At 43.4% G+C, this 19,262-nt stretch overlaps 1 protein-coding gene and 1 long non-coding RNA gene across 2 annotated transcripts in view; both read right to left on the bottom strand.

The window, feature by feature from the left end:
* Positions 1 to 19,173, bottom strand: part of LOC139989174 (uncharacterized) — a 37,251-nt gene extending 18,078 nt beyond the window's left edge. Inside the window, exon 1 of the long non-coding RNA XR_011800278.1 lies at positions 18,932 to 19,173. This is a non-coding gene — a long non-coding RNA (uncharacterized lncRNA). The remainder of the gene's footprint in view (positions 1 to 18,931) is intronic.
* Sgf29 (SAGA-associated factor 29) lies at positions 3,316 to 5,056 on the bottom strand. Its single transcript, XM_072006476.1, has 2 exons — positions 4,896 to 5,056; positions 3,316 to 4,417 (listed from the first exon to the last, which is right to left on the bottom strand). Exon 2 carries the CDS (start codon positions 4,328 to 4,330, stop codon positions 3,455 to 3,457), a length of 876 nt encoding a protein of 291 aa, XP_071862577.1. The 5' UTR covers positions 4,331 to 4,417; positions 4,896 to 5,056; the 3' UTR covers positions 3,316 to 3,454.
* Positions 19,174 to 19,262: the final 89 nt, after the last annotated feature.

The following is a 19,262-nucleotide window of genomic DNA, read 5'->3' as shown; positions in this document are numbered from 1 at the left end:
AACAATTGAATTAAAGCATGAACTCCACTTATTTCCTTGGCCGAGAAAATATCTGAGGCAACGAAGGTGACACCTCCTCGCCGTTCGCATATTTATCGAAAGGAAGACTAATGATCGCCCGGGGAAGAGGCGAATAGCAATAGCTCGGGCGAGCCTCGGTGACAGATACCAGCGTCGGTGGATCGATCGACTCGGAACGAAATAAAATATGCTCGCGGGAGCACGGTCGTAATTACGAGCGGCGAAGAAAAATACCGCGTGTCATTACCGGAGGGTTAAGCGAAACTGGTCTGATTGGTTTGTGCCACGAGAACAGCAGGTTGGAACGAAGCAGCATGGAGAGAGGGTGGAGAGAAGAAGAAGTTGGAGGAAAGACACGAAGAGGTAAGAGGGACGAAAGAAAGAAGGGCGAAACGATCGAGAAGAGGAATTACTGAGATAACTGAGAACGTGGAACGAATGAACGTAGGGAACGAAGCGAAACGAGCAAATCTGTTTGGGAAGGGGCAAGGATGGAGGCTGCACTGAAAGCTAGGGTGAAAGGGACGGCTTGCGTGCCCGAGCACGAGTTCGGTTTAGCTTCCGGTGGCTTGCATGTTACGAATCCACTTGTATTAGACTGGTCGTACGAACTCCAGGCTCGTGGAGCTTCGATTACGTCGACTTTACGCCGCGATAGCAACAGAAACGTGTGTCTATAAGGGAATGCCTAGTACACGTGGTCGCGATAGAAACCGTTCCAACCAGAATTCACCCACGTCGCGAAAGCTAATCGCGTCGGTTGAATTAATTCCGCGGCTGAAAATGGCTCCTACCGACACGTTGGTGCTCGCTATTTCGAGGAGGATGGCTATCGCATCGAAACGGCTAGTCGCCTTTTCCTCAATATACATTTGGGATAGGTAGTACGTGGTCGCTCAGATTTCGATTATTGCCCCCCAGAGCAATAGTGCGAATCGTTGATGAGCAATTCGGTTTATCGAGCGTTATCGGCAGTATGCTTGGCGAACAAGTTGATTTTGATTGTATAGGGAAGTGCTTCATTAGCAATACAAGATTAGCTAAATCCGTTTCTGGTATGTTTTATTTGTAAAATTTCTTAGAGCTAAATCTATTTAACAAATTAGTACGAAGACTTGAGGAAAATAAACTGCTTGTATTTTATAAGATTAATATTATTATTGCATTTTTTAAATCAGAAATTACACGTTACTTTTTGTGTAACAATGACAGGTCGATAATAAAGAAAAAGTTTACAAGTGAATTTTATTAAAATGTAAATTACAAGTCAACTAACTGTTCTATTCAAGATGAAATTATAAACTCGTAAAAGTAAGCTACTTAAGACAACTTGTCTCTCGTCAACTCACTGATGTTATTGATTATTAAATTGGCTTAGAAGACCTGTTTATTCCTCGTAATAGATCGAATGTTATGATTGTTTAGGATTGACTGGCGTTTGCACGTAGTGTGCCGACTAATAAAAACTAACTACCGCCTATTACTGTGGGAAATAACTATTGGAACGATTGCTAAGAACTAGAGATGATGAGAACTATTAGACTAGAGATGAAAAGTAACTATTAGTTATGACAAGTGACGACTACCTATGACGAGTACCGACTCGTTGATGAGTGACGACTGACAATGACAACTAGCAACTACGGAACATGATTAACTACAACTTCTTTCTAAAAGGCGATCAATTTGCAGTCACTCCCTTCCAATGCATCCGTAGCGTGATATTACCCTTGAACACAGGTAAAAAAGTTGGTTCCTGGTGAATAGCGACTTAGCAACAGGGTGATTCCCGCCATTTCAAGACTTGTCATTATAAAATACCGAGAACCGTTAAGCCTGGTAAAGTGTTAACACTTTACCGACCAATAGCCCATTAATCGGTTTTTGTCACCGACGCTTACCGACCGATAGCCTATTAATCGGCTTCTTGTTACCGACAATTTTTCTCATTATTTGAGCAGTAATTTGTTATTTAGTATTAAGGTACCTTGCTCAGTTGCGTCAGTTGCGTTGCTTTGTGAGTTCCCACAATTTTATACCAATTTGAAAAACTTACCATTCGCGATGAACGAAAAGAATGGTATTGGAGAGTGTAAACCGAAACAGAGCCGGCGCCAGGAAGAATCTGCACCTGAGCTGCCGGTCGGACGTGCGTATGCTGTTGAACCGCTAGCGGTCGGTAAAGTGTTAATTTCAGAAAATCCTTTGGAAAAACCTTTATGATAGCTTGCTAGGAAATGAACAATGGCTCACATGTAACAGACGAATTTTCGCTAAGTGCAGCATATGGGCTGCAGGCCGGCTTGTTAAGAAAATTTGTTGAATAGCGAACAAACAATAGACAACGCTTCGCTGTATCATTAAGTCATCGCAATACATTTCTTAACAGTATCTATCGTGTAGTTAGGTACGGTATTTTTATTCTTATAATTTGCTCGAAATTCATACGCTTACTGAACATACTATCCATTCAACCCTCATCTCTAACGAGCAAAACGCTGTTCATTGAAAAGGATCGCCGAAGTAATTCGGACAATTTCGAGGAAGAAACACGGACGAAGTACGTGTCGACGCGACGAAAACGGGCCCGCTTTTTTATGATACTTCGAGCAGGGCTAGTTAAGTTAAATAATAAATGAAGATTGGCCCGAACAGTCTGTGCCGAGGGTTGGAACCGAGCCACTTTGATGTCTGGCGGCAGCCACCGATTATGGAATCAATTATTGCACGCCACTCTCTTTCGTTCTACGTCCCTTTTTCGCTGGAGTACCGACGCGGCTCGCCTTTCAGCCCGCCTCGCGTCGAATTCAGCCCCTTCCCTTTCCCCAGTCCAAAAGGCCAACAAGTCCTATCTCTGTCTTCCACATGTCAGCGTGAAAGAAGAAGATTTATTCCGTACAGGAAGAAATTGCCCGGTCGAACGGAGTCACGGAGATTCGATTTCACGAAAGGTCAGACCAGTGCAGGTTAAGGTCCACCCGCGTGTACAAGGATGCCGCTATTATCGTCGTATAATCTACGCCAATTACCTTCAGCGTACGAGAGTATCGCGGAAACAGGACCCTAACTGTCAGTACGTGCTTATTTCTTTCAGTCGTGAACCGATCGATCGAATTCCAGCTTAACAACAAACCGTATGATTTCGATAAAAATACCGATATAAGCAATGAAGAAGTAATTATATCGAAAACAAAGCCTATAGTACTCGAATAATTTGCTGTTCAAATGTCGAGTAATAGAAGAGTATAAAGAGATGAATACGATTGTTGTTCGCATGAACGCAATGATAGGGTATTTATCCAAAAACATATACTTTATTACAGCTGATGAGCGTCTATAATACAAAAGCGCATGGTTGTACTCTATCAGTAATGTACAAACGCGAGAACAATATCGGAAATAATATTGGCGCCATTTTATAATAAAACGTCCGTCAACACTGGCTTTTATTCTTCTTGCTCTCTTTGATGGAGATCACGTAACGTTGAGCGACTTTTAAAGGTGGCGAATACCCATTTGCGTAATTCGCGTCCTCAAATAAGACTTCGTATTCCTCGGTGGCTGTAGTGGGTGGTTGGTTCACGACTGCCTTATAGAAACAGGTCGTTTGGGGGTACAATGCCATCACGATGGATCCTTTGGGGAAAAGAGCATGAGGATCTGTTTCAGGATTAGCCCTCATCAATGGAAGAGGCACCACTCTTCGTCTCGACAAGGTGTGCCTGTCCTTTTGCTCCTCGTCGATATCGTCCACCTCGTATTTGTTCGTTGTAGGATTGAATTGAACCACTTCTGCCAAGATCCAATCCTCTTCTTCGGAACCCTTTACTAGGGCAGCCACCATGTCTCCCATTTTCGCGATATACGTAGGCTCTGCTGGGATTGCTCCACAAAGAGGGGGTGGTTTCGCCCCTGGTGTCTTGCCTACGTACAAAGGGAGCGTTTGCGCGGTGCTCAATACCATCTTCATGAGAGCACCTCGACGGATAGTTTCTTTATTTCCTGCATTCCGAGCCTGTATCCGTCGTTCGTTTCGAATTGCTCGAATTTCGTTGATTTTTCCCAATGCTTTACGCAAAATCTCCTCTTCCTGCTGAGAGTCGCCGATCGCTGCATTGAGATTCTTCAGCTTCTGTTGATAATACGGGGATACCTTGTCCTCTGGTGTTACTTTCTCGTAAGTTTTTATAGTATTGTTCAAATTATGCTCTGAACGAATCCTTTGTGTTTCGATCTCGTGCACCAGGTGATACAGGTTCTTCAGCCGTTCCTGTATTTGGGTAGCTGCTGCATCAGCTGTGAATGGCATTTTGGATCGTTGAAATGAATGTAAAAAGAACTCATGCAACTGGGTGTTTATCTTTCCATCTTCTGCCTGTGCATCTGAATACGCGCTCTGTGGATAGAAATAATAATTCTCCTTTGTTGATGAAAATATTCCAGTATAATTTAAAAGTTTATAATTATACGTTACATCATACGCATCTAAATATTACGAAATACGTAAGATACTAGAAGGCTAATATAATTAATTGAAAAAAAAGAAAGACCAGGATATCTCCCATCACAGAAGATTTGAACATGCGACCTCTACAACTAAAACTTTACACGCTATACGCCACGCCACAACATTTTAGTTTTTGTCAATTAAATTTCGACGACATCTAAAGTATATAACGAATTATCCTATTAATATATATTAATTTTAATAAATATCACTACACAGTTGTAATTCAACGATAAAATCTTATAAAAACAAATTTATTTCTTCTCGGGTAATTGATAGGAAACCGGTTAGACAGCCAAGTTGATGAATCAACACAAACATAAAATAGCAGATGGTCGTAATAAAATGTATGGAGATATAAACGTACCTCATTCTGCAGAAGAAAAATCAGTGTCCAATTCTTTGTAGTAAACTGTTGAATATTCACCTTTCTAACACGAAGTTACAGACAACACTAAACCGTTTCAACGTCCTACAATCGACTGTCGGTTCGCTTCTGCGCCATACTACTTCTCCCACCATTCTCCATTCTCTCTAGCACACGAAGCTTGGTTAAGGCAGTGCTGCCAGCTCGAGGCAAATGCTTCAACCAACCAAGCCGCAATAATTTTGTCCGTTGCAATATATATGCCTTTACAGTTGAATTTCTCGTTAATGATTTATATGAAATGTATTGTAAAACCCGTACATGCAAGATGCCAGTTATAAAATGAAATGTAACGTAAATAACGTGGGATTAACAATACGATTTCACGAATCGACAACAGAAATAACGGTTATTTCAATGCACGAAACGAGGCGCTCGAAACAAATGTGACGTTATTGCAGCTTTCGGTGCAACAGACGGAACCAAGAGATTGCAACATTTCCCGAATATTTCAATGTATGCACACTTTGACAGGAATCTGCACAAAGCGCGTGCGGCGTCGACTATTCCAATTTCGTCTTTTTTGTCAATGTTATATTGGTTCCTTCCTCAAGAAAATGAAACAATCTCGCAGTATTTTCAAACAAGAGGATTTCTTAGTAGTATAGTGAATAGGAATTTCTGTAGAAAACACAACTGCCACAAGAATGAGGCGATGTTTATATGTATATATTTTATATTTCTTTATATGTCTAATAATCTATATTAATTTCACAAGTGAAACTGCTCTCTATAATGTATTTTATAAACGTAATCATGAATTACACAAAATCAATGACGGAGTACTCGTGATAACCAAGTAAAGACTTCGATAAACGACCTGAAGAATAATCAATTCGTTGGTAAATTACACGGCCAGCGATGGTCGCGACAACTCGCATAAATCACCTAGCGCGGAAAAGCTCTCTATCGTTCTTGTTAGGTGGCGGATGATGTAGCGCCTTGACTCCGGTCTGATCGTGCATCAGAGGCGGTGTGCATCATCGCTAACGGCCGATAGCGATGCGAAACGCTTATAGTGGCTTCTCTGCGAAGAATCCCATGAACATCGCTGGGAGAAACTGCGTTCCAGCGTGAGCGCACCATAAACGTACATAAGTGCAAGGCGGCCAGGTTCTTACGAACTTCGTGACCTATTCGCAATGAGATGCGTGTCACGCGTGCCACTGGCGCGTACGTGGCCCTTACACACACATAAGCTTGAAATCACAGCCGATTCAACCTGTTCCCAAGCGGTGTGAACAATGAGCCCGCAGAACGCGTGGGTTGAAATGTTATTTTGTTATTTTGGGAAATTTCCATTGATATGCCTGCGTGGGTTGGTTAGCAGCTAGGTAAGAGGAATATAATTTGTTTGAACACAGAAATGCAATTTCTTTGTTAGTCTCTTTCGTCTTTGATATAGGCGAACATAATTGATCGATACTTTAAGCATATGATTTCGCAATATAACTACCTTTTCTAGGTAGTTGCAATAATCATTAAGTGACATGGCACTATAACCGGACAAAAGGGCTATACATAAAAGCAATAAATTATTTGTATCTGAGCTATTTCTATAGAACAGAAGGCATTGTTCGCTCCGATTCTAAAATAGCCAACAACTTTACATACGCGTCATTAAAACTATTTTCAGCGGATGATAAAAGTGAGTATGAAAAAAGAACTCAAATCGTCTGGCAAAAAAAAAGTCATTTGTGACGATGACTTTGACGCATGGAGTACGTTAACTCTCCAAACATCGTAGTCACACGTGCTTCAGTCTTGAGAAACTCTCTCTCTCTTTCTCTTTCCCTTACCACTTTGTAATTATTACTCCTTTTGATTTATCCCTCTACCACGTCCATTTGTAACGAAGCCCCGGGAACAAATTATTTGCTCGTAAACGAAGAAAACAATAAATGATCCGACTTTATTATTACTGGATATTAAACTCTAATAGATTATCCCGGATTCGGTTGATCGATAGCGTCTGTCTTTTAACTCTCGCATAGTATTAATTCCATTTTATTGCTGGTACCACTTTCCCACATACCAGCATGACGATCACGTTTCACCGAGCTTACGTGTACAGATAATATCCGCGTGCAGAGACCACGAGTCTGTCTCACACGCAACGATCCTAATGATCGAAGGACGTCGAAATTCAGCGGGACTCGTCAAACGCGCATTTGCACGGTCGTCGTGGTTCTCGTAGCCTATAGCATTAACGTTACAATGTTTATTGCAACACCGTGCGCGCGCGTGTTATGCAAGACAGATACAACGCTTGAAATCAGCAGGATATTGCGGGAGGGATCGTCTAATCTTATGGAGAGTTCGTCGTATATATCTCCGTTGCTGCTCGTGCAATTAGTGTACATTCGTACATACACGATGTATTATCAACGACTATCGTCCCTGTCATTTTGTTTCTAAGCATTGATTTATTGTCGGCGTGGTTGGCAGGGTAATTATTGACTACCATACTGGCGTGCTCTGCGTACTTTTCCTTGGCAAAATCGCGAACTGATAAGCGTTCGAGCGTTCGCTCGCGTCCCGCGTGTTTTGCATATAATGCTGAGAAATTCATTTGTCTTTAAATATGATTCATGGGTTCTTCTATGCCTCGATGCCATTGAATCGTTCTGTACATGATAATTAGACATCAATGGGCCGGCGTTGTACGCCGATTAACAATTCAAATCAGCAGACGTTCTTACGACTTACTTTGCATCAATTAGGCATAAAATATTGTTCTAATGGCCGGGCCAGTACTGGCTACGTTTCAACAAGTACGATTTCTTCGTTGGAACAATTTCCTTCGGAATCCCCGTCGTTTTCTTAATTACCTAGACTCCCATCGACTTTTCACGGAATTCTGTTCGTGTAAATATTTTACAAGCTTCATTAAGCTACTCTAGTGTACGGAAAATGTCTAGTAAAGTAGGAAGGTTAAGATGTAATTCTATTCTTAGAAATTCGTCGCATTAATAACTACGCATCTACCGAAAAACGATATTCGGTGTTAGTTACTCATTCGTGGACTTCATCGTCGAAATTCACTCGTTTCTTCGTTGAGTGTTCACAGGACACGGACGTGAAAATCAATTCCTTTTTGCTCGACAGCCACTGGGCGAGGCCCAGAATGGGCCATTAAAACCAGTATTATGAAAGGCGACGAGCTTACCACTCACAATCCACGATATTACACCGTATACTCGTACGTGCGTTTTCGAAGCGCGAAACAAGGCGTCTAACGAGGCGTAAGGAGATGTCGGGCCCCGGGGTACAGTCGCGCACAATGCTATTCACTTTGCCACCCTGTCTGCTAGCTGATACTCATTCGAGCACACGGTTAGACCAACGAATGTGGATTTCTAGATCGTCGCGTGTTTTTGAACATTCAATCTATTCAATGACGTTCTAGAATCAAAATATCCACGATCAACTTGATTTTCTAAAAGTTTCTTAATTTTATTACTAGTCCCTGTGATTAGCGTGTAATTTCCATAAATCAAACAATTGACTTCCATGTAGTTGGTAAATTGAGTTTCCGTGTAATTCAACTGTTCAAGTTTCATATCGAAAGATATTCCGTTTCCTTTATGTAAAAAGTTCTATCTGTGACCATTTTTCTGAGAGATATAAACAAACAATAGTATTGTTCGATACGATATATTTATAGACAGCAGCATGAAAAAGCAAGAATGACGCGGGAAGGCGCACGCGCGAAATTTATCATTGCACCCGTGACATTTATGCGCGGAGCACACGAACGAGAACAGTCAGAAAACACGAAGGAAAACAAAGAATCGCATGGCAAAGGACGGAGGGATGCCGCATAAATCGAGGACGTTCGTCGAACAAGTCGATCGGTTCGATCGAACGATGCACGGATCGCGTATAGATCGACTTTCGATTTTCATTTAATATCGACGCTTTACAACGGCTGACTTAACGACCTGTTGCAGCCGTTAATCCGGCTACGATGCCGGATAGCAACCGGCATAAACGATATTTCAAACAAATCCTCGGCGCGGCTCGGAATGGAAATGTCAAACGCAGTGAACGTTGTTGCCGGTCGTTTCGACGTCGAGTGCGAGGCCTACGAGAGCAGGAAGAACGAAATCACGAGGAATTCAGCTCGTAAATCGAATCTCTGTTCGATGGCAGAAGGGAAATCGGTTCTTCGTGACTGGCATCTGTTTTCTCTCTTTTGTTTTGCGATCGGCTCGTTTGTCAAACGATGTAGCCGAGGAAACGAATTCGCGATCGAGCGGCTTTTCACGCAGCTAACTACTATACGTGCGAAAGGTGAAGAAAATTAGCATTCGGAACCTCACGATTTCCTCTTATCCTTCAATCGCTGTGAAACTGTTTTCTGGCGCTTATTTATACACAGGATAGAACGTCCTTTCTCAGGATTAATAAAGTTCGTTGCAGAGTATCAAAGGCGAATACATTTGTTTCGGAAAGATAAGAACAGACAACCGTATTAAGAAGTCATAGGGAAATTAAATTCGCGTACAGAAATTGTCTTAAAGAAGAATCCGCGTCATCTGTTTTCCTAGCGCGGTATTATCGTCCTTCTAATCGATTAATCGCCAGAAAACAGCATGTACCGCTGCCTAATGTTGGCACAAATTGCATCTGAAATCCAACAAATTACCATTTTCTATATCGAGCTACATTATCGACCATCTGGAATGTCTTATTCGCGATTCCGTGGCGTAATAACCGCGCGAGGTGTGATGAAAATGAATTGACTGGGCCGTCGAATGGATTTACATTTCGCGAGATTGTAAAACACGAGGAGAACTCGTGGAGATCATTTAAACAGAAACGGCCTGAGTCGTTTGAAAACACCACTGTCTGGTTAACTCTTCGCTATCTTGTTCGTCCTATCAAGTCCTCCTAAACAGGAAAAGAAAGAAAACAAATATGAAAATGAATAAAATTAAAATGATTTTTTACTCGATACATATGAAACAAGTAGATTAGCATAAGCGTAGCTTTAATTTGCACCCTTTATCTGGATTATCTCGTTTCCGGCCTGCAACGAGCGCAAGGAACACGTTCCAAATGAAACGTTTCCCTTTACGTAATCCTGTGCACGTGCCCTGATAAGATAAACGGTAACGTTTATCATATCTCGTGGAGATTTCATGTTATAGTACAACGTTGATAGGGAAAAGAGCAGAAGATCGAATCGCTGATTCTAGAAACGAGTTCCGTAGGATCTTGGTGACGTTTGATTTACGACAACGTCCGGTTGAAGGTGCCAGAATTCTAGACGCGTTTCTTTTATTCCTGTGGAGACAGGATATGTCCCCCGGACTCTGTATAATTCAAGAACACGGGCATTAACGCGATTGAATCGATGCTGTCTCCACGTCGATCCCTTCGTCGTCCCTCGTCGGTGGAAATCGATTTCCCCATGTTATACGCGTTTTTCAGCGCAGGCAATTGGTCGTACGGGATTGGTTAGTCCAGTATTTATATACGAGAATTTCTACGAAAGGTATTATTGAATTTCCAAGATAGCTCGACAATATTCGTATGTACAGTAGATGAGTCACGTTGCAAATCGACTTTTATCTCTGGATGTGATAAATTACCTACGTGAATCCCTTCGAAACTTATAAATATTGAGGCGACGTATCTCGGATCAAAAAGCAGGCTGTGTATAAACAAGAATTTTATCCTTCGATTAGCTTGCGTATATTATTCTCTTTATTCACCATGGTACGTGCAATTTAATGTATAAAAGTTTTTATTGATCTTGTTTTAATTTAACTTTGATTAGATCTTTCATTTTCAAACTTTAAACGAAAATGCGATCGCGTATATGTCACAAGGTGAACGAACGGGAAAAACTCCGAGGGTCGTATTATTTTAAGCGGTGCGGTGCGATAGCTGCACTTGAATAATTAAAACGGCCTTTCCCACTTTTCTCGATGTTGCTTTTTTTTGCTGGATTGACACCGGCAAAGGCGAAAGAAGGGAAAGAGTAAGCGTACGTGTCCGTCCGAAAAGTTCGGAGGCAGCGACAAGAGAAGAGGGTCTGAAAGAGGGTTTGAAACTGCGCCTGACTGACACGTTCGCCCCAGTGACAGGTCGACGAGCGTATTAATAATAAATGCAAACGGCTAACATCAATTTCTCTCTGACTTCCTCCAACCTAGCCTCACCCTCGGCGACTACCTCAAACCACCCTTTCTGAAATTTGCCTCCTCGAACCGAAGAGAGCTCATCCACCCCTTTATCTAGTCGCTCGTTTTGCTTACTTACACGCCAACCTCGACCAGACGCTTGTCAACCAGTCGACCCTACCGAGACCCGGAGAAAGAGCTCGAGACACCGGACAAACTGCAAATTGGTACGAGCCTTGTCTTTCTTCTCTGTCTGTCTGTCTCTCTCCCTCTCTCTTTCTCTCTCTGTTCCTGTTTCTATCTGCTATATCTCTCTCTCTCTCTCTCCCCCTTTCTGTCTCTCTCTCTTTACGCTATCGTGTAAGCTTTTCCATGGTTTTGGAGCGGTATTAAACTTTGGTTAGGTTGACAATCAGCCCCGACCCGCGATACTTTCCCCTTCGAGTTTGCTGATAATTCAGACTAGCTTGTTAAAAGCCTTGCCGCTTATAACAGAGCGTACTCGTGAAGTTGACGTTTTAAACGATTTGCAAAATTTAATACGCAAGTTCAGAAGCTGATAAATACGTAGTTTGAAATTTTGTTTGGTTTATGGTATTTTTTAAAAGAAGGTCGGCGTAAAAGCGTCTGTTCGAGTATGCCACAGCCATTTTTCAAGGGAATTTTGTGGCCGACAATAAGATTTGTCATAGAAGCTACGGAGTATTCTCCATCCGAGTTGCAAAACGAGGAACAATCTTCTAGGTTTGCGCGATCGAGAAAAGAGGAACGACACACGAGAAGAAAGCGACTGCAGATGGTACGTCAAAGGAAACACGGTAGAGATTTCCCTCGTTAAATGGCTCTTTCGAATGCGATGAAAGGGGTGGGGTACACTGGAAAAGAGGAGCGTAGTTGCGACATGGCAAGCCACCTTTATCGGTGGCCAGATGCACTTCCTTCGTGGACAACCTCCTTTCCTTTCTTCTGCTGTTTTCCCTTTTTTCTTTTTTTTTTCTTTTTTCTTTTTTTTGCTAGTCAGACCTTAACAGCGTTCGATGTAGAGAATCTTCGTTTCGCATACTCCTGGATAAGAGCCAGGATTGTCGGTTGAGACCAATTCTTTATCTCTCCTTGGTGTAAATGGCGGTACGGATAGGGGAAGGGATCGAGCTGTACCGCGTGTTTCATCGATTAAACAAGACGAAGGGGTCCGAAACTGTTGGAAAAAAGTTTTCGAATACACGGAGACCCGGTCGATAACCGGGGCTTCTCATCTCCCTAACTAAAATCACGGTTCTCCACTTAGCTGGGGATTTATACGAGCCAAGTTGAAATCGAATCCTGTACGGATGGAATTTTAAATTCACCGCGTCGGTTATAAATGGTCTTCCTGCTGCTTACCGCGTCGAAACTTACGTGCACTTACCGTACGGAGTAAGAGAAGAACTGGAGCGTACGATCGATGAAAGTAGTTACCACAGAGATACTGTTCGACGAAACAAAGCCACGCCGAGGACGGGAAACCGAATCGGAACGGCTCGGTCGAGAACGAGTTAACGATGTTCATCAAAGTTGCGGAAACAGGGCCGAGCACGAACGAAAAGACGAGGCGAAGCCGCGGGATACGGGGGAACGAATTAACAGCGAACGAGATTTATGATAATTCCCGATCGGATCGCAACCACGACGAAGTTAGGCCGCGGTCTTAAGCCGACCAGTTTCACCGCGAAGTATTCAATTACATCATTTCAATAAACCCCACAAAGTTGTAGTTAATCGTTCTGCGAGTTTACATCGTGTAAACGCCAATAGAAAACTGGTCTGCTTTATGCGTTTCCGGCTCATAGATAATTTATAAGAAAATCTTTTTGCCACGATTAGAGACAACTGGCAGCGTAAATGGGCGAGAAAAGGAAGGAATAATAAGATCGTGGTAATTTCGTTGTCAATACTACGCGCGCAATTACCAGTCTCGTAGCGGATGAGTCGAGTTGACGGTAATCTATGGGAGCAATAGGAGAACTAGAGGATCGTTTCGCAAGCAAAGAGGACAGGATACAACCAGCGCGGGAAGAGAAATACGTATAACTAAAAACATGAAAGCGTAGCGTGGACGAGAGTTCCCGGTGAACACCGAGATAAATAGCATTGTAAACCGGCCAGGGATACGAGTACGTTGCTCGTTTACAGGAATTCTTCAAGTCATATATACCTTAACGCTGCCTTCTAAGCGACGTGCCGATCGTCGATCGAGAGTATCGATAAGTCGATCGATGCCGAATACCATCCCGGAGAAAAGCAGGAACGTGAAGTAGAACTAGGATGAGGGAGGAGGAAGCGAGCGAAGGTCTGAAAGAGAAGAAAAAATGCGTAGAAGGAGACAAGGATATGGAGGAGATACGGAAGGTGGTAAAAGAAGCGACGATGAGAAAGAGGGGTAGAATTAGAAGGAAAAAGTGTAGAGGAAACGTACGCTGGAAAGAGAAGAGAGAAAGGAAGCACTGGCTGGTATTGAGATGCCTGTATGCAAAGCGGAGGCACTCGTTCTTCTGTAACGAGCCACGACACGGTAATAAGAAAGCGAAAGGATCCCGTATGCGCTGCGAGCGCATGTTAATTACCGACAATTACAAACCCAATAAATACCGTATTTATGACTCCCCACGTATAAGCCGGCCGGCCGTGGGACGCACACCTACCAATATATCGTACGCACAGGTCGCACGCACCTACGACGCGTTGCTCCGGCTCTTATGGTTACAGGGCCGCATCGTCTTCCAATGAAATTTTCACTGAAATACCTTTTTAACAGTTGTACAGATAATATGCGATTTTTTGATACTATAAGTATGTTGATTTTGCCCGTCGCTATAATTGCAGTTAATTAATCCCCGAAGGAACGAGATATATTACATTACAAATGCAATTTGGAGTATGTGAAAGTTGGGCGGGTTGTTCAGATGTTATAGGAATCTCTCGTATGTGTGCGCAACGTTTTGTAACTATTTTGTTTGGTAGATAACAATATTTATTGAAATAAATTGCTCTGAATACACTCTGCTTATTGTTTGTTTTGAATAAAACTGATGGAAAATGAAAGTTAGTGAATATATTGATGGAAGAGGTATAATGTGATATTTCAACTTCGTTATGGTTTAAGATTCTAGATAACCTTTAAAGTCGTATAATTCCATCAAATTACTTGTATCCAGTGATGCGACCTTTCTTCGAAGCGTAATAAGTTAACGCTTAAAGATCTGTCGAGATAGCTCCAATTATTCGTTAAAGGAAAGTACGCAGGTTCATTAGGTAAAGCAAAATGAAGACTGCAAGATATTTTTCAGCCTAAAAAGTCAAATATAATGACGCGTCACTAATTTCGAATGAATTAAATCTCGAACGATTCGTGATACGTCCCTGGTTGACTCGCGTGTATTACTCACAATCAGAAGCTGATGCTTTTGCGCCCGCTTTATGTTATGTAAATGCAGAGTGTCGCTGGATGTAGCCAGCGCGGCGCGTCGCAGCTATCGGTCAATAACGTTCGCGCTTTTCTTCGGGCAACCGAGAGCCTGATTTTCCTGTGACTTACAAGCACGACTCTTTCTCTGTGCGCCGGTACCGATCGTACCACCTCGATATCTCCGCGACTCTCGCATTAAACCAGGACCAACGTGTTTCTTTTTGCGCGGCGGACGTACCCGCAGGCGAGTCCACCGTGAAAACGAACAACAACGATCGGAGGCGCTAACGATCACCGAGATACGGTATGATTTGCGCTCGATCGATTCGCTGCGCTCGCAAAAACCGCCTTCCCGTAAGTGCCGTAAGTCGATTATTACTGCCACACCCCGTCGTTACGTATACAGTGTGTGTCCTGTGACTGGATTTTCAGCAACACGTGTGTCGTGCACGCCTAACAGGGTTGGAAGAATGCGGTAGAAGAAGGTTGTGGTATACGCGGAAGTATTCGTCGGTAGTGTCTATCGTTAGCACGAATTGCATACGCGCCGGTTCGTGATGAGGCCACGATGAGATCGTAATCAACGAATAACGCGCGGATGCGCGGCAAGCGTAGTATTGGAAATTAATTTCCGGTCCGAATATCTCGTAGCTTTTCTCTCTCTCTTAGAGATCCAAGAACAGACGTCTTCCTTTTAAGATCGTTTCTACGTACGCTGCACGAGCCTCTGTGGCTGCTGTTACGTAATGGCCTCTGGAACTACGATTGGTTTTGAACAAATATATTGCTGGTATTATACGTACGAAAAGGTTTGTCTGCGAAAATTTATTGAAAGGTGAAAACACCTCTTGGTATTCGTATCGTGGTTTGTAGCGTATAAAGAGAGGGTCATTTGTTGACGCTGTTCGCGTTCCGATTAATAATTAGCGCGTCAGTGACACGAGGCGAAATTCGTTACGCTGTCGATGGACTATACGATCGTACCGTATTGTATTCAACTTAATTATACGCCAATAAACTCGTTGCCTGAAACAATGAATGGAATAATAGGCGGATTGAGGATCCTATCGTTAACATCGACGAAACATGATCGGGAGGAATGATTGTATAAATTTTGTTATGTGATAAAAAATGCAAATTTCCAAGAGAAACAAAAGATTGGAAAAATACAAAGACATGCATTGTTCGTGGCTTATCGATCAAAACGTCTAAAACATTCCTCTGCATGGTCAGATCGGAGTTGAATGTCCTAGTTTCGGGTCTGGATCCATATAACGATGGATCGACGACGATGGGGGACAGAGATCGGTCGTGTCGATGAAACAAAATGCTGGAACGCACACAGAGTGTACACATTTCGACGGGAGAATCGAGCTGGCGACACAACTGGTTATGTATATGAAAGACATCGTGCGTGGTATGGGCAACACATGTCACATATTAACAGGTTGTCCCATTAAACGATTTGGCACCTCATCGCCCGACCCCCTTCTTCGTCATCGAGGACAGCCGCGATTCGCTTTATCTTGCGAATTTGAATATACCCAAAAAATAAAGGAGTTAAGGTGCATTCAATTATAATTGAGAGGTTGTCCACGCTACGATAATGTCGACTACTCGTTTCCTGCGCGTCGACACGTGTGAATCCCGTTCGACATGCGTACCAGTGGTATCGCGCACCGATTCATTGATTAAAAAGAAAGGGAAAGAGACGAATAAAATACGGACGCGCTGGCCGAGAAAGGAAACCGAAAACGCGACCGTGTTATTGTTAATACGCATTTTGACAGTACGCACACTCCACGAGACATTCACGAAAAAGGGCAACGGCTGGTTTGTCGGTGCACCAAAAGGAAACGTGTCGCATCAAGAAAGTGCAATTAATCGTTACACCGTGTTATTGGACGTCGATATGTACCTGGGGAGATGCGTGTTTATTTCGCAAGAGTAATTATCTCCTGCGTTTGTGCATCGTTAGGCGACTCGTAGAGATCGAAGATAAATATATTAAACGGTGAGAAGGTATCGCGAATGGGGTACGCCTAAATACGTTCTTCTTGTGGTCGCTGTTTCGTTGGCGCGGTTATAGTTCGGTGATTATTAAATGGATAAATTCGATGGGAACGGAAAAAGGACGTGAAGACGCCAATCGGTTTCGTGTTGAATTTCATTTCGCTTAAGCTTGATCGTCGGTTGTCGAGCCACCCTGTAGATGGTAATATCGTGACCGCAATATAAGAGTCCGAACAACACGCGTGGCTATCTCGAGGTATCTTAAGACTCGAGTACCAAAACGTGTTCCTACCCAAATAAAGGCCACGGAGCCAACGGAACGAGATATGATAAAAATAACGAATGTTATTGCTAACTGCTAACGAGTCAAAGCACCGAGCGTGGGTATCGTCCTCGATAAAAACCTCCTGGCCCACGGAATTCATTTATTGTTTCTCCTTTTTCTCGGGGCGTTCCTCATTCCTTCGCATCGAGTCGCGTCGCGGCCCGGCCATTATCGCAAATTTCCGTTTCGCTGACGCCACTTGTCAATTAAGGCGTCCCCGCTACCTCCACGCTGTGCACCTGCGACGTTTATTCGGTCGAAGGCGATCCGATTTATCGGCCAGCTCCTCTGAAATTCCTTCGTTGCGCTTCGATTACCGTCGAGCAACCGCTCGATAAATATCGGCTAGAACATACATAGCGAACAGGACTCCGGGTAACTACTATCACGATACAGCGTGTTGCTCGTGCTGTGGTATTATAGGATTCAGCCGCGTTATTAAATTTATCGTAATCAAGTTATCTATCAGGGTAGTCGATTTATGACAAGTATCAATTAATTCTCGAGCTGCACACAATTATCGAACTTGTCGTGCTGGAAATCAGCACATCGTTTACGGTAACCGAGATATACTTCGGAAACATTTCCTGCCCATTACAGGATAATTAATATGCAACACGGCCGCTTTGTAGGATATCGACTGCGTAGAGCATTAAATTACTTCGACGCTTTCCCAGCTTCACAGGATACATGTCTAAATTGCCAGGGAACACACAGACATTCCTTCCGAATTAAATCGGGGTAACTCCGACGCGAGGCTGTACACCATCCAACTATAACTCTCTCCACCGAACCGTATACCGTTTCTCTCTCGTAACGAACACATGCCGCTACGACTCGAATCGAAACCCTTCTCTGCCCGGCATCAATTATCGCCTCGTTAATACGTAGTATTAACTATGTTGCACACGTGTCAAGTCGTGCGCGGCACGTGTTTCCACGTCGCGATACAGGTGTTCGTCACGGTACGTTCTCAGGGGGTCGGAGTCACTTCATGAATTTGGGAATAATAACCGGCTAGGACGCGGGTTTACGGTTGAACCGCAGAACAAACAGTCGCGGAATACTCTGCATAGCGGCTCTGTTTGCACACCGCCAGCGCCCTCGTTCTCTCGCTCATGCCACCCTCGCGTTAATGTAACACACGAATCTCGTAGCGAGTTGTATACACGAAGGTTCCTTCTGTCTCAACGTCGCAAACCGCTGGCTTCGAGCGTCGAGTGTAAATTAAACACACTTTTCCTATCGAATCCTGGCTATCACAGAGTCGATACGAAACCTTATACCAAAGTTATCGATTAAGTATTTCATTAACTAAAATCAAAGTAACTTCGATGATTGACTTTTCGATAACTTTTCTTCAAGTTTCAGGGACAATGTAGAACTATAAGAAATAGTTAATGCGAAATATTAACTTTTGTGAAATACTCGAGGCTGCACGAAGCAGAATGTAAAAGCTGTTTCTGTTTTGAAACCCAGTTCGAAGCGAACTGAAAGCATAGTTCTATGCTCGCTGTTATTGCGATTGTCTCGGGCACAGTAGCATCCGTCGATGTCTTTGTTTTGCATTTGCATGCAGTTCGATTGCAAGTCGGCGGGTGCATTCGCGCGGAAAGGTTATTGGTTTTCTCGTGGCTCGCGCTGCGAACGAGCCCCTGAAAATGATTACCAATCTCAGACGGTGGCGGGTAGACATTAGTAACCGATAGATCGGATGAAGAAGGTACCGGGGTTAAATTAACTCCCTGGCGAAGGTAGCGGCGACACACAGGGGCGAACGAGACCTGGAAACCGAAACGACTGAGGGGCGTGCAGAGGTAGCAAGTAGGTATTAGCGGAGATTAATCGAACAGCATGCCCGTACTCTACATCTACAGGTGCACGTAAGCCGATGGGTTGGGTATCTTCGGACCTGGAACGAGACTCCGGAGTTTCAAATAGAGGAAGAAGGAAAGAAGGAAGGAAGGAAGGAAGGAAAGGAGGGAGAAAAGCGACTGGAACTTAAGTGGTGAGAAATAGAGAAGGATAGAACACAGGGTGCTCGTGATTAGTTACATACCTAGTTACTCTGTAGAGGTACCAAAGTGGAAGATTTCGTCCTTTCCGGTAGGAAATCTTGGGAAGGAGACATCGCCGAGGGACCACTATCTTCGGTCTATCTGGACGCATCGGTCTCTTTTTCCTTCTTCCTCTTCTGACTTGCGGGAAACGCAATCGTTGTTCGTTTCTCAAACCGTTACTCGAAATTAGATGTTTCTCAGCGAACGATACGTTATCTGAAAACGAGTTTACGATCACTCTCGCGAGGTTGAGTTTATGAACTGTAAAATGGAGTAGGTATAGGTATCGAATGCGTCGATAATGGAAATCGTCGAGGTTTTATTCGATTT

Source organism: Bombus fervidus, chromosome 7, assembly GCF_041682495.2.
Source record: "Bombus fervidus isolate BK054 chromosome 7, iyBomFerv1, whole genome shotgun sequence".
In the NCBI taxonomy this organism is placed as follows: Eukaryota; Metazoa; Arthropoda; class Insecta; order Hymenoptera; family Apidae; genus Bombus; species Bombus fervidus.
This window is presented reverse-complemented; position numbering and strand designations above follow the sequence as displayed.